Raw genomic sequence first — 23206 nt, 5'->3', positions numbered from 1 at the left:
ATTACAAAAATGTATCATTTATTTTCATTTTTATTTATATCACTATAATAATACTATTTTCCAGACAGAAGGATATTCTGTATTATAATGTCCTGGGCTCAGCATATTCAGATGCCAATTCCTGTTTCTTTTCTGCTCGCTAGGCTGAAGTTTATTTGTATTATGAATAAATGTGCCTCTGTTCCCAACAAGCACAATACACTGTCAACACAGGAACGTTTACTGGGGAGGAGAATGGTAGATATTGGTTGTTTTAGCATATCCATATTAGTATGGTGTGTGCCATTGTGATTTAAAGTCAAAATTAAACTTTCACAATTTATCATGCAATTTTAAAGAGACTTTCTAATTTAATAAATTATGCTCAGTATTTTATGTGCACTAAGCATGTGTGAGAGTTCACTGTATTTAAATATATGACTCTGTGGCAGATTGATGGCTGTCACAGAATACAGGGGACAGGGACATGAAAGGAAACCTGGGAATCTGTGAGAAAAAAAAAAAAAAAATCTACTGTTTATTTGACATCTAATGTATTATTGCATTGTTTTTGATGATGTAATTCTTCTGTATTTTACTTTAAAGGGATAGTATACTGTAAAATTGTTTTTCCCTTAAAGCGTTTCCAAAGACTTGTTTTACCAGCTGCACTCAATAAAATGTATGAGAAATAGCTTTAGGTTTAATTTTGAGTGTGCCCATATTGATGCCCTTGTGACAGAGTATTTATTTGCACTAGACTGTTAGTTTGATTGTGTTTATGCATTAATAGTCTGCATCTTCTCACCATATCTCTAAATGAAAAGAGGAATTTTAGGGATTTTTTTTCCACTTTAAGGATTGTTGAGCAAATTGGGAAAATGCAATTAACGAAAACAATTTGCTATTTTGCACCTGTAAGTAAATTATACATAAATCAACTTAAACAGATTTTTTACCAAATATATAGTAACTGCTTTAGCTGGTACATATGTTAGGATCACATTGTACAGTGACCGATATAAAACTGCATAACATTACCAGAGACAGGCAGACATATTTCCTTGAATAGCCCCTCACCCTCCATATGAAACATGTTCACAAACAAAATATTAACATGAGAATATATGTACACGATAATGATTTAGTGTATGGAAGTCGTAAAAAAAAAATAATAATCATATAGTGACACCAAATAATAAGGAATGAATTGATTGCAAACATAACAACCTTCAAATACACAACACAGACATCAGCAATAATGAGTCACTTTTTAAAGATGCTCTCCTCTCCCACTGGCTGATTTGCTTTTAAGTTAGTCTTAAACCAATGAAAATGCCTATCCAATAAATGCGTTCTCATACTTCCCTGCAATCTGAATGCAGGAAATCCAGATGTTCTAGAATTATTACGTCAATATCAAGAGTGGCCTGATGTATTTAAATAATTCGCTACGCAAAGATTGGAATACTGCTGGTACAAACCCCAAAATTGTAAAAATTAGTCGTAATTTCTAAAAGATTGGAATATACATCAGTACTATAAAAGGTTAAAAGTTATTGTATTTAACTTCTACTATTTCTACGTTTCTCATTTTTTAAAGAATCTAATTATACTGTTACTTCAAGAAAAGTGTATACGTCTGGGTTATCTACTGCTGAAAGATGTATTTTCACTGTATTTCTATTTATAAATGGAATGTGAAGCTTGGAAATGCCTACATAGCAAAATACAGCCTATTTTATCCACAATCTCTCTAATTATGGAAGCCCCAGTATTTGCATATAAATATAGCTGCAAGGAAATGTCACACTGCAACTCTAAAAATAGCTGCCATTTATGCAAAATTGTTCTTTAAGCTGTTAAAGATTTGCAAAGGATATTAGATAGAAGACAGAGCACAAACTCCTAGATATATAGATGATAGCTAGCTAGATAGAAAACTTGAGGTCTAGGAAAACCACACACATACATTTATACATATTCACACACACATACGTGAATCAAGTTTTAAGTAAGGATTCCCCTGCACAACAATAGGTGGCAGAATGTACTGCAACCATACTAAGCTTAAATTGACAGTATACTATAAAATAGTTTTTCCCTTAATGTGTTTCCAATTACTTTTTTTTTACCAGCTGCAAAGTATAAAATGTATGAGATTTGCTTTTTAAGGCTTATTTGTATACATGTGAAACTCGAAAAATTAGAATATCGTGCAAAAGTTAATTTATTTCACTAATGCAACTTAAAAGGTGAAACTAATATATGAGATAGACTCATTACATGCAAAGCCAGATAGTTCAAGCCATGATTTGTCATAATTGTGATGATTATGGCTTACAGCTCATGAAAACCCCAAATCCACAATCTCAGAAAATTAGAATATTACATGCAATCAATAAAACAAGGATTGTACATAGAACAATATCAGACCTCTGAAAAGTATTAGCATGCATACTGTATGCACTCAGTACTTGGTTTGGGCCCCTTTTGCAGCAATTACCTCAATGCAGCGTGGCATGGAAGCTATCAGCCTGTGGCACTGCTGAGGTGTTATGGAAGACCAGGATGCTTCAATAGCGGCCTTCAGCTCTTCTGCATTGTTCGGTCCCATGTCTCTCATCTTTCTCTTGGCAATGCCCCATAGATTTTCTATGGGGTTCAGGTCAGGCGAGTTTGCTGGCCAATCAAGCACAGTAATCCCACGGTCATTGAACCAGGTTTTGGTGCTTTTGGCAGTGTGGGCAGGTGCCAAGTCCTGCTGGAAAATGAAGTCAGCATCCCCATAGAGCTTGTCTGCGGAAAGAAGCATGAAGTGCTCCAAAATCTCCTGGTAGACGGCTGCGTTGGACTTAATGGACTTAATGAAGCACAGTGGACCAACACCAGCAGATTACATGGCTCCCCAAATCCTTGGTTTCCAAATGAGATGCAAAATTTGCTCTCATCAGAATAGAGGACTTTGGACCACTGAGCAACAGACCAGGTCTGTTTTTCTTTAGCCCAGGAAAGACGCTTCTGACGTTGTTTGTTGTTCAGGAGTGGCTTGACAAGAGGAATACAACATTTGAAGTCCATGTCCAGAATCCGTCTGTGTGTGGTGGCTCTTGTGAAAGTCCCCAACACTTTTGAATGGCCTTTTCCTGACAATCCTCTCCAGGCTGCGATCATCCCTGCTGCTTGTGCACCTTTTTCTTCCACACCTTTTCCTTCCACATAACTTTCTATTAATGTGCTTTGATACAGCACTTTGGGAACATCCAACTTCTTTTGTAATTACCTTTTGAGGCTTTCCCTCCTTATGGAGGGTGTCAATGATGGTTTTCTGCACAACAGTCAGGTCAGCAGTCTTTCCCATGATTGTGATTCCTACTGAACCAGACTGAGAGACCATTTAGAGGCTCAGTAACCCTTTGCAGGTGTTATGGCTTAACTAGCTGATTAGAGTGGGACACTTTGAGCCCAGAATATTGCACCTTTTCACAAAATTCTAATTTTCTGAGATTGTGGATTTGGGGTTTTCATGAGCTGTAAGCCATAATCATCACAATTATGACAAATCACGGCTTGAACTATCTAGCTTTGCATGTACCTAAAAGGTGGCGAGGCAAAAATAACGAGGTGGGGGCGGAGATTGACGCGAGCGGACAAATAGATTTTTTAGTACATTCGTTTTTGGCGAGTTGGTGGTCAAATGTGTCTAATTACAGTAAAAAATGGAGAGGTAGCGAGGTTTGGCGGATAAGTACGCTCGCAATTTTAAAGATGCGAGTTTTAACATAATTGACGGCTTTGTACATATCAGTTTGCGAGTTTTGACGCAAGATTTGTTGCGGGTAGCTCGCCGACTGCTTAGTACATGGAGCCCTTTGTATCAATTAGAAGATCAATTAGACCTTAATTATAGTAGTCATAAGCTCTCTGCTTGCAGCATGTTTTCCTTCTGTAGCAAGGCAGTGTTTTACCTTTCAGGTGGCCTTGAAGAATAATTAGGCCTTAATTATAGAAGTCCTTATAAGCTCTCTGTTTGCAATATAATGCTGTTTGTGCATTGAGTGTTCTGACTACCTCTTACTCTGGAAATTTGTTTATTTGGATTTACTGGTTTGACTTAGCTACCCCTGACTTCTCTTTTGTATTTACCCTTTAGTTTTGACTGACTTGGTAATTTGATTTAGGATTGTTTTTAGACCTTGCATTTACTTACTGTTATGCTGTATTTCTCTGTGTGGTCTAGACCTGGACTGTTTGACTTAGAATTTTCTTATTCCCTTCCTAAGCATAGTGATTTTGCAGTTTTCTTTTGTATTTGATTATTTCTCTACACTACTTCTGCAGTTACCTGCATCAACGGTGCCTTATTATCTTAGAAACCTCGGCTCTCAAAAGATCTGCATTAAAGTTATTTACAGTATGTAAATTAGACTTCATCTGGATAGCGAGACTTAAAGGGACAGTCTACCATAGAATTGTTATTGTTTTAAAAGATAGATAATCCTTTTATTACCCATTCCCCAGTTTTGCACAGCCACCACAGTAATATTAATATACGTTTTACCTCTGTGATTACATTGTATCTAAGCATCTTCTGACAGCCCCCTGATCACATGACATTTTATTTATTATCTATTGACTTTCATTTTAGCCAATTAGTGCAGTGTCTGCCACAATTCACAGGCGTGCTCACAATGTTATCTATAGGGTTTACCTGAACTAGCTCTCCCCTGCTGTGAAAAGCAAATACAAAAGCATGTGATTAGAGGCAGCCTTCAAGGGCTTAGAAATTATCATATGAGCCTTCCTAGGTTTAGCTTCAACTAAGAATACCAAGAGAACAAAGCAAAATTGGTGATAAAAGTAAATTGGAAATTTGTTTAAAACAACATGCCCTATTTGAAACATGAAAGTTTTTTTTGGACTTGACTGTCCCTTTAACTTTTTCATACTTATGTTTTCCTTTGGTAATAAGAATTGTTAACCTTTTAACGCTGTTGTGATGTTCTATTCCATCCTAACTGTGCCACGTCCTAACCAAGCAGGATGTGATTGAGGTCTAGAGGGGGTGCCTAGCATCATAGGGACGCTCCCCGACCCTTGAAATCTTGCAATTGCGAGATTTCAATTTGTTTACATCAGAACGTTGTTCGGATGTAGACAAATTAACTCTGTCATCAAAGGGTTAATTCACAGTTACTTTCTAGTATTTGTTCTTTTGCTTGTTGGTGCTGATTAAAAGGACTATAGAGAGTTCAGCTACTAAGTTTAGTCTCATTGCTCTATTACCCCTAACTCCTCCTTGGTTACTGTGTCTAACTTGCAGTGTTCCAGTAAGGGTTAGTCGTTAGTTGGGCCTCTCAACTATTGATTACAGCTTGTTTTATTCTGGAACAACTGGAACACCTGATGCTGGTGAAGATGCAGGCCCAGCAAGGAAATTGTTTTGCTGTTACATTCTTCAATCAAAAAAATTGAAGAGTACAACTGTTTATGTGTTATTAATTTAGTCATATTGTGTTTTTCTATACATTATGAGAAATCAATTCAGAAATCCAGGTAATTCTTAAGGATTAACAAACTTTTCTTGCAACTGTATATGACTTGAAAGCCTAGCACTGTTTAATTAATACAGCTCACCGTTTCCTTTTCTGTATCATGAAATTACACAACCTTGTCTTTGTGGTTTGGCAATTATATTCTTGCTGCTTGAATACACAGTAAAATTTGGTTTATAGAATTTTAGGATTAGGCGTTCAAGTAGTGGCAGTGATTATTTTTGTGACCTGCAGTTCATTAACAGCTCCATGATATCGCCTATTTTGTTAACAGCTTGTTAGGTTCTATCATGATGGCTCAGAAACAATTTACCTTCTGGTGACATGTATGCTGCATTAACCCTTTCACTTCTAAGCCTTTCTTACTGCAGTCCTGAGCCAATTTTGAGCATTGTTTGCCCTATTGTAAATCAAATTTCAGTGAATGACCCACACAAAATTATATATTGTTTGTTCATTTCAGCAGGCCCAGCAGATTCACAATATGCCATTATTATATTTATAATTCATGGCATATGAGATAGCTGCGGCAAAAACTAATAACTGTAATGTATAATTGTTTCTTAGATTTTAATAAATAATACTGAGAATGGCCAAGTGACCACTGCTGTTACTTTAATCACCTTACTAATTGTCATCATGGGTAGTCACATGTAAAATAGGGGCCCATACAAGCTTTTGGGGTTATAAGATTAGAGAGGCCCCATTGTTCAGTACACTAGGGGTGCATAGCCTGGGCAGTATGCATAGTTACAATAGCATATGTTCACATTTCTAAAGTGAACATTTTATAAGTGAGGCACTAATATAAGAATTATACTAGAATTATACTTGGTACTCACCACAATGCTGCTTATTAAGACAACATTCTGCCTATTGACATCTGCTAAATAAATGCACACTACATCAAGCTATTCTCTCTCTTCTGCTTTCAAGTATGTTAATAGTATCCCTGCTCATCTGCAACCTATTCAATGAATTCTAGGGCTCTCCTCTCTCCTGTAACTCTCTTTTGGTACACGAATAGTATCCCTGCTCAACTGCAACCTATTCACTGCATTCTAGTGCGCTCTCCTCTCCTGTAACTCTTTTGGTATGTGTATATGTATATTGAGCAAATGATTTTAGGTTTTAATTTAGTCCTACATTTATTGTAATGTTTTTTTTGTTTTGTTTTTTTTTTTAATTTTTTATTGAGGTTTAAAAATCAAAGAGACAAAAAAGCAACAGGCATGATGAAATACAACCAACATATACCAATGAATAGAAAACCTAGCACACAAGTTGCTAAAAATATAGCGAGTCTGTTACATCATAAATATGCCAGTAACGAAAATTCCATAAATAAACCTCACATTTCCTATTTTAGTTACATAAAAAAAGTAAATTTTAAACCTTGAATTCCAAAAATAATAAAAATAAAAGCAAAACATAACGCAAAACTTAATCACAGATATTAACTTATTACTGAAGGATCTTAGGTTAGGTGAGATCCTTCTCTCACCAACCGTACTTTGACCCTATATAAAAACCTAACAGGGAAAGAGGGAAAGAAAAAAAAAAAATAAAAAAAAAAAAAAATATTCTCTCTCCCCCGATCCCGCCCCCGCCCGCCACCCCACCCCACCCCGTCCCCCCCAAGAGCTATGAACTAGTGTGTCCTCGCAGAGCCCTCAATCCACGTATGTGGAAAAACATTAAGTAACGTTAATTCCGCATAACTCACCGAGGAAAGAAAGGGGGAAAGTATCCTTTTTTGCAAGGGATATGGATAGGACAAAATAACTGGAGACCATTTCAATAGAAACTTCTTGATCCTGCTCTCAGATACATCATAAAGATGAAATGACTCGAAAACAATTTGATCTTGCAAAAATCTAAACACCAAAGCTAATCCCGGCATCCGCCTGGCCTTCCAGTTTTTAAGAATGCAGTATCTAACAGTAAGAATAATAGTATTTAAACTATTGATGGTACTGACATTAAAGGACTCTTGTGGAGGACATAAAAAGAAGACATCCTCCGCTGATAAAGCAATTGATACTTTATAAAGTTTATCAAACCAAAATATAATTTTTAACCATAATTGTCTTGCCCTATGACATGTCCAAAACATATGAAGCAGGTCAGCCCTCTCATGTGAACAGCGGGGACATACACTAATAGAAGTCGGGTAAAATCTGGAAATTTTCCACGGAGAAAGGTAAAAATTGTTGATCAATTTCATGTGAGATTCATTCCAAGCTACCGGGGCTTTACACTTACGTAAAGAGACAAAACTCTGACTAATCTTATCTTGATTTACTGATGGGATTAGCAACAGCCAGAACGTGTAGATATTTTCCCTAATTACAAGACTCTGTTTGGTCAACATGATGTCATACATCAATGATATTGAAGAATCTCCAGCCACAGCTTTCCGTATAAACAGCTTGATAACCGACCAGTCCGAAAACGAGGGAGAGGGCCAACGTTGTGAAAGGACAAAGTGGCGAATTTGAAAATAAGCAAATAAATTGGATCTAGCCAGGTCAAATTTATTAAAGATCGAATCCGCCGTTAATAATTGGTCATTCTCATCTAGTAGCTGTTTAACATAATATAGTCCTTTATCAGACCAATCTTTGAAAACTTTTTGATGGAGGCCGGGCAAGAAATTAGGATTATTTACAATAGGCAACCATTCAGAAAATGAATCATCTATATTTAACATCACACAGAACTTTTGCCAGGCAAAAACTATATTCCTAATAGTAATAAGACACCTAACATTCTGAGGCAGCTTCTGGACATCAATGTGTAAAATTGCTTTTAACACAAATGGGGCAATCAAATGATTTTCTAAATCTTCTGATGAAACTGAATTAGTACCAGCAATCCAATCTATTGCTGTTTTGACCATGGCGGCTAAATTATACAATTTGATATTGGGAAGCGCCAAACCCGCCGAACCGGAGTTTTGCATTAATCTAGCCAGCGCGATTCGGCGTTTTTTATTGTTCCAGATAAACTTAGAAACTTGCGAATTAAAAAACTTCAAGTCTTTATTCATTAGGAATAAGGGCAAATTCTGGAGTGGGTATAGCAAGCGCGGAAAAATGAGTGATTTTATCAGATTAACTCTGGCAGTGATAGATAATGGAAAGGTAGCCCAGAGGTGTAGATCAGATGCAATTTTTTGGAAAAGAGGCTCAAAATTGGCTTTGTACCAGAATTTAGGGTTTTTATGCAAAACCAAACCTAGATATTTAATAGCATCAACCAACTTAAATGGGATAACAAGGCCCTCCAACTTAGAAGTATTTATGCACATTAATTCGCTCTTTTCCAAATTTATCTTATAACCTGAAAAAGAACTGAAGACTTCTAACACCTGTAGAATCATAGGAATAGATTGCTGGACATTGGTAAGAAAGATCAACACATCATCTGCATAAAGCAACATTTTTAGATGGTATGTACCAAATGGGACTCCACTCAAAATATCTCTGCATCGGATCGCAAAAGGTTCCAAAGCTATATTAAAAAGTAAAGGAGAGAGAGGGCACCCTTGCCGAGTGCCTCTTTGTAGTATTATTTTAGGAGATAAAGACCCATTAATAAGTAAAAAAGAAATTGGTTTATGATATAATCTAATGATAAATTGTAGAAATTCCCCTTTTAAGCCAAACTTCTCCATCGCCCTAAAGAGATATTCCCAGACAATTGAATCAAAGGCTTTGATCGTGTCTAAAGAAAGTATGGCAGTTCCTTGCCATAATGGCTCCTTCCTCTCCTTATCCACATTCCAGGCGTAATCTAAAAAATTAATCAATTTGCGAGTATTCTTAGATGGATTTCTGGCAACCATAAATCCAGTCTGATCTGGATGAATGATTTTATGTATATGAGAAGAAAGCCTTGAAGCAATAATAGCCATTAATATCTTATAATCTATGTTCAGAACCGAAATCGGCCTATAAGAGGCCGGATCTTCGGGATTTTTGCCTTTCTTTAAGATAAGCGAGATATTGGCGGCAGAGAAGTAGCTAGAAATCACATTATTAGACATATAATAGAAATTAAAGAGTTTTTCTAAAGTAGGGAAAAGAACCTCAACAAGACATTTATAAAACTCCGAAGGAAACCCATCTGGTCCCGGCGCCTTATTCGTCTTCAAGTGATCTATGACTTTTCTGATTTCATCAATAGATATTGGGGCGTTGATCGCTATTAAGTCCTCACTATTTAATTGAGGCAACTTTAACATGGACCAAAAAGTATCTTGGTTACAAGTATCTATCTCTACTCCCGAATATAATTGATGATAATAGGCATGAAATGCCTCCATAATACCCTTCGTCTCCGTATATCTTCCCTTCTCAGTTTGAATGGCAGGTATAATATTTCTCTTTTTTCTGACCTTAATGAGTTTCGCTAAATATTTAGCAGAAGAGCCATGCAATCCCCTAAATTGAAGATTTATTCTTCCTTCCTCCTCCAAAAGTTTTTGTTTTAAGAACAAATCTCTTTCCTTCCTATTGTCTTGATATTTCTTCCAGTTTCCTGAAGTGCGCCTCAAGCAATATTTCCTATATGAGTTCCTAATTTTATTCATGATTTGGATTTCCCTTGCTTTACTCTTTTTCTTCGCTATACTAATATATGATTGTATTTCTCCCCGCATTACAGCTTTAAAAGCTTCCCAAAAAATTTCCGGTTTATTAGCATAGCTTATATTATCAGAGTAATATCGTAGCCAGCGGGATTTCAAGAAATTAACAAATCTAGGATTAGTGTGCAAATATCGAGGGAAATAAAAACTAGGCATTTGTGTTCTGTTCTTTAGCCCAGAAAGAAGTGACAAGGAAATAATGGCGTGGTCTGAAATACTGATATCTCCAATTCCTGCCTCTAATTCCTGATTGGCCAAGCACTCCGTAATTAACAAAAAGTCAATTCTCGAAAAAGTACAGTGTGCTTTGGATTCGCAAGAAAATACCTGTTTATCTGGGTTTTTTAAACGCCATATATCCAATAATTTTAGCTTTGCACAGAATAGTGATAGATATTTTGCATTCTTTGCGTTAACTAATCTGTTTTTGTTAGAAAATCTATCAAGTGTTGGGGATAAAGTGGCATTAAAATCCCCCCCTAAAATTAAATTTTCGGCACTAAAAGGAAATAATTTGAATTGTATTTTCTGCCAAAAGTCTCTGGAGAACTTATTTGGGGCATATATATTGCAAATTATCAATTTAAAATTCTTTATAGACACATGAATTAAGATGTATCTTGCCGCCGGATCTATTTCTACCTTATCTATTTTATATTCTAACTCTTTGTGAAACAAAATAGCGACCCCGCATTTTCTAGCACGACCGGTTGTGGAGACTACTTCCCCAACCCATTTTATCTTCAATTTAGCCGCTTCTTGCTCATTAAGATGTGTCTCCTGAAGGAGAACAATGTCTGGTTTATAGCTAGCCAGAGTTTTAATAATCAATTTGCGTTTGATGGGGGAAGATATCCCTCCTATATTCCAAGATAGAATCTTAATACCTTCCGCCATCTAAAATCCAACTAATTTAGCCATTATACAAGAAATAAACCACTCGGGGTGGGTTGAAGGCCCGGGGCGAGGGAGGTAGAGGAGGGGCGGCGGCGGGAGAGAAAGAGAGAGAAAGAGAGAGAAAGAGAGAGAAAGAGAGAGAAAGAGAGAGAAAGAGAGAGAAAGAGAAAGAGAGAGAGAAAGAGAGAGAGAAAGAGAGAGAGAAAGAGAGAGAGAAAGAGAGAGAGAAAGAGAGAGAGAAAGAGAGAGAAAGAGAGAGAAAGAGAGAGAAAGAGAGAGAAAGAGAGAGAAAGAGAGAAAAAGAGAGAAAGAGAGAAAGAGAGAGAGAGAGAGAGAGAGAGAGAGAGAGAGAGAGAGAGAGAGAGAAAAAAAAAAAAAAAAAAAAAAAAATATTACAAAACGGGGGGGGAGGGAGGGGGAAAGGGAAAAGACATATACCTAAAAGGTACAAAAACAACAGCCTCACAACTTTTATTAACATATGTTCCTTATTGTCTGGGAGAGAGAAACACATTTCCATCTAAGACAGCCAACTTTACCCTGTCTCTATAAATTTTTTAACATCTGCTGCCTCTTCAAAAGAAAGTTTAGTACCTTTGTCCTCGATAATTAAACGTGCAGGATATACCAGTCGGGCTTTAATCCCTTTATTTATCAACTGCGAACAATATGGGGCCATCAACTTCCTTTTAGCAGAAGTCTCATATGAAAAGTCTTGAAACAACAGAATCCGATTCTTTCCAAATATAGGAGGATCATTATTTTTAAAACGTTTCAAAATTTCAACTTTATCTTGAAATCTTAGTAATTTAAAAATACAGATTCTGTTCCTCAAGACTCCATCTGAAGAGGGTTTCTTTTGGCCCAACCTATGTGCCCGTTCTATCGCCAGGGGTAACAACTCAGGGGAAAACCCTAACGTTTGTGGTAATGTAATTGAGGTGAATTTTAATAAATCCTCAAATTCAGGTGTTTCTGGGAGACCCACTATCCTAATATTGTTCCGCCTGGAACGATCCTCCAGATCCTCCAGGCGTGACTGCATACTTTTAATTTTAGCATCCTGTTTCTGGATTAAGTCCCCATGAATATGAGTTATATCTTCAACCTCAGAGATTCTTGTCTCAGCCTCAGTAAGTCTGTTTGAGAACTGTCTGATTTCAGAGGACAGTGAAACTAATTCAGCAGAGATAGTCCCAAGTTCTTTCTTAATTACATCGAACTGAGGAGAAAATATCTCTGTTAACTGTGTAATCAGTGTATGTGAATCAGAAGACATTTTACTAATTTCTGAGGAGCTATCCAAACTGGAATCAGCTATTTTACTTTTTTTATCTTTTACTTTTACAGGCATTTTGGGTGAATTCGACTTCACCTGAGTGATAAATTTATCCATAAAGGATAGAACGAAAAAATAAAAATAAATCAAGTGCACTTAAAGTGAAGACCCATACAACAAAAAAAAAAAAAAAAAAAAAAAGAAAAAACATCAATCACAAAAACCCCCCTCCCACCCGTTCCCCTTATATAGATTTTCAAACTATTATTTGGTGATTATACTAGTGTTACTACAAAGTGCTTAATAGAGCAAAGTAGTGCGTATGGCCTGAAAGTCTCTACTACCTTATCCAGATGGTATTAGCTTTTTTTTTTTTTTTTTTACCTTCCTTTTATTCCCTTCCTTTATCTTCCCTCTTTTTTTTCCCTTTTCCCCCCTTTCTTTTGTAGCTTTCCTTCCCCCTTTTTTCCTCTTTCTGCCCTTTCCTTTTTTTTGTGTTTCTATGAGCTTGCCTCCTTCCAGGTAGAACTACACAGGGTTTTTAACAGAACCCTTATAGCTCAATTTTATCTCAAATTTGTAAGGGCTTATATAACACTCAAATTAAGGAAATCAGAAAAGGGGCTTATTACATAGTTGTTACACCACTGTTTGTTCACCTAAAGCTTTCCTAAGCCTAGGTCTAATTTGTTAACTCCTCTAAGAGCCAACAAGTATACAGAAAATGTATAGGGGATTTAAAAAAATACACGGCACCTATAGCAATCCTTATTACACATTACTATGTAGATATAGGCAGACAGCCCCAATTAAACAGATTCAGGATCTCCCTGTGGATAATAAGGTTTGACCAAACTTGTCATAGCAGGTTATTACATGCATAAACATATTAGTTATCCCCACATTTCTCAAATTACAATATGCAACCCTGGAAATACATTTCTAACATTTCTTTGTTGACACGTAGAATTAGCCACTTTCATATAATACCCATATTGTCTTCCACATCTAAGTGGCAAACTGAAGCTAGCAGTTCGAGAGTCTCACATATAGGGAAAGCGTTATTTAGGGCAAAGACTCGATATCAACCCTGGTGAGGCAAACCCAGTTCACTGTGCAGATGTCCCCTTTTCTTTTCTTGAGGACTGACAATAGGAAAGGGAGCAAACACTATGTCTTTTAACTAGAGAGTCAGCCTCTCTCCTACAGCCAATATCTAATGGCTCCCATTAGCAAGCGGGCTTACAGTTCTGTGGTAGCAAAGCAGGCAACAGAAGATTTTAACTTACGTGCCCCACTCTTCTCCTCTGTATCCAATTATGGCCGCAAGTACCTAGGAGCCCGTTCCTCTGCCTGTGGAACCCGGGCACTGCTCTGATACTCAAAGCAGAAACTAACTGGTTTACAAGGCGTGACTTGATTGAGAGATTTTCACACACCTTCACTTCTCATTGGAGGAAAAAAAGGGCTCAACCACAGGGTGGCTTCCCGATTGGTCGGCTCTCTTCTACTGCTACGTCGCCGTTCTCACAGCTGTCCGATATGACATACCCCTAGAACCGGGGGAATTCTTCACCTTGAGCGAATCCTAGGAGGTGTAATCACCCCACAACGGGTACCGCTCTCCTTCCCTGGTCTCAGTTCGGTCCTCTGCAGACGCTCTGCTCCAGTGCCACAGTGCCGCTGTATCCGTGGTGGACCAAGTGTACTCCAGCCCCGCCAGCTGAATCCTTATGATTTGCGGGATAGATATGACCACAGGCTTCAGTTAACCAGAATAAACGGTATTACTTAATGGTTTCTCTCACGTCCCATTTTATTTTACAGGGTGAGGTTGCGGCTCGGACTAGAAGCCGTGAAAAACAGTCCTTGGAGGTTTTTCCCGCCTGGGCCAGAATTTATTCGGCCGTCTCCCTAGGATGCAGCGGAGCACCAGCAACGGGAGAAATGGCCACAGGAGATCGTTGTACACAGCTGCTCAGTCTCGATGCACCCCGCCAGACTCAGCGTGTGCTGCTGAACAGCTCCTCCCACCGGAAATGCCTCCACATTTATTGTAATGTTATCCCAATGTCTTACTTCTAATGTTTTGTTAATTGCCATGTGATGTCTAATCCTTATCAATACCTGCTATTATTGTTAAATTTATAGCTGTTATATGCCATAGCTCCCACCTCCTCAAAATTTTACTGTCTTGTTCTCACCCTGACCTGACGAGAATCTAACTTTCAATTGGCCTTTTAAATTGTCTTTTGACTTAAAAATTAAGTAATTTAGTGGACCCAGCAGACTGTCCTGCCTATATATTTAACACTAGCTTGGGCTGTATATTGCACTGGGGGTGTATTGCCTGGGCAGTATGCATTGTTACAATAGCATATGTTCACATTTCTAAAGTGAACATTTTATAAGTGAGGCACTAAGATAAGAATTATACAAGAATTCAACAAGGGTTGGACAAGGGGCAAGACATAAGGCAAGTACTCTTGTAATATTGTGTGTTTTATGTATCTCATTGTTTCCTTATGCAAGTGTTGCTGTAATACTGTGTCTTATGTGTTTAATTGGTTCCCACTTTTGTAAAAATGCTCAATATCTTTATATTCCTTTTTGCTACGTCTGTCTCTATAACAAACTAATTTATTCAATAACTCCTTCCCCCTTAGCACCTGCACTGTTCATTAGCCCATCTCTCTTAAACTCACCTTACTTTTGTACTCATTAACTTTACCTATTCTTTAACACTCTCTCTCCCCCTGCACCTCTTCTCAAAAACAGTCTCATTACTGCAAATCTGTATCTCATCTCATGTCACTCTCTGTCTTACTTATACTAGCTGCTGGAGACATCTCCCCTAATCCTGGTCTCCCCTAATCCTGGTCCCCCAACAACTTACTAGCCATGCACATCCATGTGTATGATTCCATAGACTCAGAAAACAAAACTCTGGTAACCTTACTCACATTCCTCTTGCATCTAAAGCCACTACCCCTTTCACTTGTGCACTCTGGAACTCTCACTCTGCTTGCAACAAGCTCACTTCTATACATGACCTCTTTATCTCCCACTCCCTCAATCTTCTGGCTCTAACAGAAACCTGGCTCTCTCCCATAGACACAGCATCCACTGCTGCTCTGTCACATAGGGGTCTCCACTTTAGCCACACTCCTAGGTCTGGTAATAGACAAGGAGGTGGTGTAGGAAGTTTACTTTCCTCTCGTTGCACCTTCCAACAAATACATCCCATCTCTTCCCTCACATTTTCCTCATTCGAACCCCACATGATTCACCTATTCTCTCCCCTCGCTATATGTGTTACAGTCATATACCAACCCCCTGGCTCTTCAACACAATTTCTAGATTACTTGGCTGCATGGCTACCTTATTTCCTTTCCTCAGACACCCCTGCCCTCATTCTTGGTGATTTTAACATCCCTCTTAACAATCCCACTGCCTCCTCTGCAAAAGAACTTCTGCAACTCACTTCCTCTTTCGGTTTGTCACAATGGACTGACACTCCCACTCACAAAGATGGTCACTCCCTTGACCTGATCTTTAGCTATCAATGCACTATTTCAAACTTCACAAACTCTCCTTTCCTCTTTCTGACCACCATCTCCTCACTTGCAACATCTCACCCTCCCTTCAACTCTTCCTCCTTCTACTCCTCACACCAAACTTCACAGAAGCATTATGTCATTAGATCAGCATCAGCTTGCCAATTCCCTCAAACCTCTTCTCCATCTCCTCCTTCTACTGCCCTGACCAATCTATCTGCCACTATATTTCCACCCTTACATTGGTCCTTGACAATCTGGCCCCTTTTACTATTGCTCATCCTCAGCTTTGGCATACTCCTCTCACATGGTACCTACGCAGATGTTCCTGTACTGCTGAGCGGCACTGGAGAAAATCTAAGAGTTCTGCTGTTTTCTTTCATTACAAGTTCATTTTGAACTCCTACTATTCTGTCCTTAATCTCTATAAGCAACATTACTTCTCTACTCTTTCTTCAAACCCAAAATGTCTGTTTTCCACTTTCAATACTCTTCTCCACCCACCCCCACCCCCTAGTACATCTTCTCTGTCAGTTCAATACTTTGCCAGCCACTTCAATAACAAAATCAAATCCATCAGAAACAAAATCAGCTGTCAACATACTTCCATTCTCTCACCCCCTCAAATGCTTGCAATCAACCACAACCCACATAGCCATAAATTTAGCTCTTTCTCCCCTGTTACTGAGGAAGAAGTTTCAGCATTTATACTGAGCTCTTACCTCACTACCTTTCCCCTTAAACCTATCCCTTCACAGCTGCTCTCCTCCCTCTTTACCTTTACCCCTATATTCACACATTTTCAACCTCTCCCTCAGCACCGGTATATTTCCCTCATCTCTGAAACATGCACTGGTCACACCTATCCTCAAAAAAAACTCTCTCTTGATCCAACCTCCCCATCCAACTACCGCTCTATTTCCCTACTCCCTCTTGCCTCAAAGCTTCTCGAAAAGCTAGTATATGCATGCCTATCACATTTCCTTACATTAAACTCCCTCCTCAACCCACTGCAATCTGGATTTCATCTCCATCCCTCCATAGAGACAGCAATCATTAAGGTTACCAATGACCTACTTAGAGCAAAATCAAAAGGCCACTTCCCTCTGCTTATCCTCCTTGATCTGTCCACAACCTTTGATACTGTTGACCACCCTCTTTTGCTCCAAACCCTCTAATCCTTTGGCATTTGTGACACAGCCCTTTCGTGGTTCTCTTCCTACATGTCAAACCGTACCTTTAGTGTAGCCTTCTCTGGGGCCTCCTCTGCCCCGTCACCACTTTCTGTTGGGGTACCGCAAGACTCTGTCCTCGGTCCTCTTCTCTTCTCAATCTACATGTCATCATTAGGTTCCCTAATAAAGTCCCACAGGTTCCAATATCATTTGTATACCGACGACAGCCAAATCTACTTCTCTGCACCAGACCTATCTCCTTCCTTGCTAACTTGTGTCACCAACTGTCTCTCACATCTCTTCCTGGATGTCCTCTCACTACCTCAAGCTAAATCTCTCCAAAACTGAGCTCCTTTTTTCCCTCCTTCTTCCAAAATTTCCATCCCAATCTCTCTATAACTGTCAACAACTCCATCAGTACCCCTACCCTGCATGCCCGATGTCTTGGGGTCACACTTGACTCAGATCTTTCTTTAACTCCTCACATTCAATTTTTTGGCTAAATGCTGCTGCTTCCACCTTAAAAACATCTCTAAAATTAGACATTTCCTTACATAAGACACAACTACTCTCTTGTTACCTGCTCACACTCCCACTTACAGGACTTTTGCAGACTGGCTCCCATCTTGTGGAACTTTCTGCCTCGCTCCACAAGACTCTCCCATAGTTTTGAAAACTTCAAGCGCTCCCTAAAGACTCTACTGTTCAGGGCTGCATACAACCTATACTAACCTTTCTTTATACTGTTTCCTCTCCTCCATTGCTATACCCTTGACCACCCTTAGCATGTAAGCTTAAAAACCATGCTGTTTGTAGATCACCTTCTTTAGGGCTGACTACAACAGTGCAACTTTTGGCAGGGCCCTCTACCCGTCTGATCCCTATAAATGTTTCCTTGTATTCCCCCTATGTTTATAGCACTGCAGAATCTGTTGGCGCTCAACAAATAACAGATACTAATAATAATAAAGTATATCAATAAAAGCACTTTTTTTTCTTGCAAGGTGCTTACTGTTACCACAATGATCATTTGCCTATACAGAAAAAATTAATATCTTTGAGATGTTTTTAATGCACATATAATGACCCATTCCCAAGCAAATCCCAATGTATTTTATTGTACTTTATTTTTATATGATCTGTTTTGTGCTATGGGAGCTGAGATCGAGGGAATTGAAGAACCTCCCTCCCATCCAGCTACACTGAGCTTCCGAGTTCTGTCCCCTTTGTAAATGGTGACATCACCGGCACTCTCATGAAGCCTGGGAGTCCCACCCACTAGGCCACCAAAGATCCCCAGCCTGTAGTGGGAGGGATTATCGAAAACAAAGTTTGATCAGCGTTCCCCCTACATGACAAAATGGGCTCGCCATATGCCTACAGGTAGAGATGTGCATGATGAGAACACCTGGTCATGCGCATCGAAGAGGTTAAGGGAGCTTCTTTTCAAAGTTCTGCAAATAGCAGAATATGTTCTATTAAGCTTTTGGACCATTCTTTTGACGTAGCCATATTTCTAACATGCAGTCAAATGTGACACTAAAACAAATCCCAAACCAGTTCAGGTATTTCATGTGTTCTAGCTCAAGCACACCTGGAGCAACCAATGAAGCCCTTGATTAGTTGCATCAGGTGTGCTTGAGGCAACAAATTTATTAAAAGTTGCATTTTCAGTTGAATTTGGGAAAACCACTTGAAGCAGTCGTGTTGAGCTATTTCAAATTGCTTTTGTTTGATTTGTTCATTTCAAACATCTGAAAGTCTGAAAATGTTGACAATAAACCTGATTTGCAATGAAGTTGAATCATTTTGATTACAACTGTTTATAGATATCACACAATACCTGGACCTGTCAGTCACATCAAATGAGTTCAGGGGGATTTGACTCTACCTTCTCTGCTTGTTAACTAAATGGATAACAGGCTCACTTGAGCATGCATGCACCGCAAAGGCTCCAAATTGAGCCCATATGGCTTTATATCTAAAACAAGCTGCAATACATTTAAATACATTGTAGATGGAACAAAAAAAAAAAAATCTGAGCACAGATATGTCAAGTCATATTCAGTTTAAAAAATAAAGTCTTGGAGTCATCCTTTTTTTTTTTATTAATTACACAGCCATGGGGAGCAAAGTTGTCCGAAAGGTGCAGAAAATAAGCTACAATAATTCAAGACGCTATCATTTTTGTGCAAGAACAAAAATAAGTCAGCATTCTAAATGTTCATATTCCCCTCTCACTGCAAAAGCTGCATGCTTGATTTAGCAAACAAAAGGCCAGCGTGCAAACTGATTATTATATCAAAGGACATAGTATACAGAAAGACTAAGACGCATAATAAAGCAATTAATGGAGATACACTAGAATATTGTCTTCTATACATATAAAGAATATTTAGAATATCTCAGATAAAAGACAGAAACAAGAATATAGTGTCATCATTTTAAGCTTTATAAAACATGAATACAGAAGTGATCCTTTGATGTCTATATTCTAGTGCCAGGAATAGCATGATAGCAAAACATAGGGCGTAACAGAGTTCAAACTGAAAGACAGATCATGAAATCTACTGTACTCTTCTATTATTAACATATACACTTTTTATATCCAACAGAAGACACATGCTCATAATGGTTACCTTCATTGTTTTGCACTCTAATTAAAAGGGGCATGAAGCCAAACATGCTTCTTTAACAATTCAGATGGAGCTTACATTTTTAAATAACTTTCTATTTACTAATGTTTTCTAATTTGCTTTGTCCTTTTGGTATCCACTATTGAAAAGCATACCTAGGTAGGCTCAAGAGCAGGGAGATAGCTTCTCATTGGTGGCTGCACATATATGCCCCTTTTCTTTGGCTTACTGGTGTGTTCAGCTAGCTCCTTTATTAAAGGATACAAAAGAGTGAACCAAAATTGATAATAGAAGTAAATTGGAAAGTACTTTTAAAATTGTATGCTCTGAGTTACAAAAGGAAAAAATGGGTTTCATGTTGCTTTAAATTGTAATGCTATGAGTTTACAGAAATATACCTTTCAAATGTTTATAGGAAAAAATACTCAAAAGCACTGCAGTTCATATTGTCTCAAATATATGCCAGTTTACCACATATTTAAATTAAGAAGACTTAACATAATTTTACAGAGTATTAAAAAAAAATAGTACAGGAACTGAAAATTATGTGAGAGAAAATGTGTCAGACTTATCTCAGCACATGAAAACACACTACTGAATATAAGTAAATAGTTACTATTATTTCAGTGTCTTACCAATATACCACTTAAGAGGCATAGTATAGTAACTATCTATTATCACTATTAATATAATTTTACTGTCCATTTTAGATACGGTTGCCATCTTTATTGTCTTAATTTTACAATAATGTATATAAAAGTTACAGTTTATATTTTTAAGATGAAACAGCATGTAACACATATATACAATTATATATATATATATATATATATATATATATATATATATATATATATGTATATATATATATATATGTGTGTGTGTGTGTGTTTTATTTCTGGGTAATTTTCTCTTAAAAATATCTACTTGCATGTGACTATTAAATACAAAATGATTATAGGATTTTACAAGGTTACACAGCATGGAGTTGTTGGTAGGGAAGCAGTTGGTATTAATCCCTCGGTTTGACATTTAATATTAACTTGTTGAACCTTTTTTCCCTATAGCATGTAATGTCCCCTTGCAGAGCCTGATAGTGAAAGAGTTAAATTAGTAGATTAGTGGCCATGAAACAATTCCAAATGATCTTCCATTTTTTTGTTCAGTTATGTTATGACTAAACTAAACTTAAAAGGATAAAGTAAAATAAATATGACCACCTATAACAAATACTTGTTTAGAAAGATAGGAAATACAAATTGTGCATATTTAAAATAAGCAAGTTCAACACATTATTTTGTATAATAATAATAATAATAATAATAATAATAATAATAATAATAATAATAATAAAGTATGCACTGAATTAATTCTTACAATAATAAAACTTTTAATAAAATAAAATCTTGCTTATAACTTTGGAATGCAGTAAACATACCTGAAAAGTATAATACCTGGTTCCATTTGGAGGATGCACTTTAGGAGACCCAGAAACTGTGTTCATATCCGAGAAAATCATTTCTAATCTAAAAGCCAATACAATCCACAAAAATGATACAGATGCAGCAAGGGATTTAAGCTTCTTGATAAATCCTTTCATGCATTACGAATGTACAAAATAAAATCTGCCCCATCCCTTCATGTATATGCTGCAAAAGCATTTTTAAATCTTTAACTCCAGCATATTTGAGCTGACCTGGAAGGTCTTTCATTTCTGCCTTCAGTTCATTTGAGTCTCACAGGGCAAACACAAGCAATTAAATGAATTATTGTATAGAATGAAACAGGAGAAAAAGAAGACACCAACGGCTTGTATGGAATCTGGCAATGCATTGGTCCTGCCCATCTGTTCTCAGTGATAATCACCTCCCCTCTACCATAGTCTAGTAAAGTGATTATGCTAAGCATTCTAGCTAACCAATAACACACTGCATCTTTAACCCCTTGACTGACAAATAATGCAGCATTGCCTTACTATGTAATGTGTTGCAGCAGTGTTTTACAACCAAGGGTTAACCCCTGTTTGCTCAGTGTAATAGAATGGAAGTCTTTAAATGTGTGCACACAAGCTCTCTGCAAGGTGTGATTGCTTTCAGTGGCAAAAGCATTATAATTAATGTTACTGTTATGCTGTTAAAGTGAAAATGTAGGGTTCTTTACCTTGTCAGAAAGGTTTAACACTTGCTTTCAAATGAAAGTATTCTGTATAGTTTGTGCTTGCGTTGCCTGTATTGATCAAATTTACTTAGACATTTCTAAAAACACTACATAGGGCAAAATGTATTGATCATTTCCATAATAGTTCGCAATGTGTGAAGTCAAAATTGTTGGCAGTGTTTATCAAAATTCTAGAGACATTTTTCAGGCAAATGTTTTTTGCGATGTCAAGCGAATGGCTAGTTTTCTTGTGAAAATATAGTTTTTACTTTATTTATCAATCTTAGAGACAGTCTAGTCAAAAATAAACTTTCATGATTCAGATAGAGAATGTAATTTTAAACAACTTTCCAGTTTACTTTTATCATCAATTTTGCTTTGTTCTCTTGGTATTCTTTGTTGAAAGCTAAACCTAGGAAGTTCATATGCTAATTCCATAACCCTTGAAGGCCACCTCTAATCTGAAGGCATTTTGATTTTTTTTCTCACAACTAGAGGGTGTTAGTTCATGTGTGCCATATAGATAACATTGTGCTCACGCCCATGGAGTTACCTAGGAGTCAGCACTGATTGGCTAAAGTGCAAGTCTGTCAAAAGAACTGAAATAAGGAGGCAGTCTGCAAAGTCTTGGATACAAGACACAGAGGTAAAAAGTATATTAATCTAACTGTGTTGGTTATGCAAAACTGGGGAATGGTTAATAAAGGGATTATATATATTTTAAATAATAAAAATTCTGGTGTAGACTGTCCCTTTAACTTTAGCCACCGTTAAATGGTTTTATTGTTTTTATCCTATTATAACAGAATACATTAATCACGTGATTGTTTGTAAGAATGTTATTTCTTATATATTATTAAAGTTATTTTTATTTTGCCACTTCTTTGGCGCTCTTTCATCAAGGAAGGCTGCTTGTTTGTTGTAGCTTATCTTTGTTCTTTTGAATACATATTTTATTGCAATTTAAATGATTTTACTTTTTATAAATCTGTATATACCTTTTTGTTATTTAATTATTATTATTATTCAGGTTCTGAACCTCACCGTGGGTGATTTCTAACCCTAAATACAGCCATTACGGCAAGAAAAATAAATGTTTCTATTCTCCCTCCAGACAAACAACAATATCTCTCTTTCTCTTTCACTACCTCACAACCTACAAATTGGCGAAATTAAAAATAGTGAAAAGTAAATGCTTCACTTTTCATAAATATATAAGAACTGCAAATATATACGGGAATTTCAAATGCCAATAGAGATTAATACAAGAATTAGGCATTTCCAGACAACTTATTTGCATATATTATAGACTTGCGA

General features: G+C 37.3%; 1 protein-coding gene across 1 annotated transcript in view; it reads right to left on the bottom strand.

Annotated features, from left to right (window-relative positions):
• PPFIA2 (PTPRF interacting protein alpha 2) overlaps positions 1–21362 on the bottom strand; it is a 728675-nt gene extending 707313 nt beyond the window's left edge. Inside the window, exon 1 of the mRNA XM_053716934.1 lies at positions 21171–21362. Coding sequence (XP_053572909.1) covers positions 21171–21332 — 162 coding nt within the window. The 5' untranslated portion in view covers positions 21333–21362. The remainder of the gene's footprint in view (positions 1–21170) is intronic.
• Positions 21363–23206: the final 1844 nt, after the last annotated feature.

Source organism: Bombina bombina, chromosome 6, assembly GCF_027579735.1.
Source record: "Bombina bombina isolate aBomBom1 chromosome 6, aBomBom1.pri, whole genome shotgun sequence".
In the NCBI taxonomy this organism is placed as follows: Eukaryota; Metazoa; Chordata; class Amphibia; order Anura; family Bombinatoridae; genus Bombina; species Bombina bombina.
This window is presented reverse-complemented; position numbering and strand designations above follow the sequence as displayed.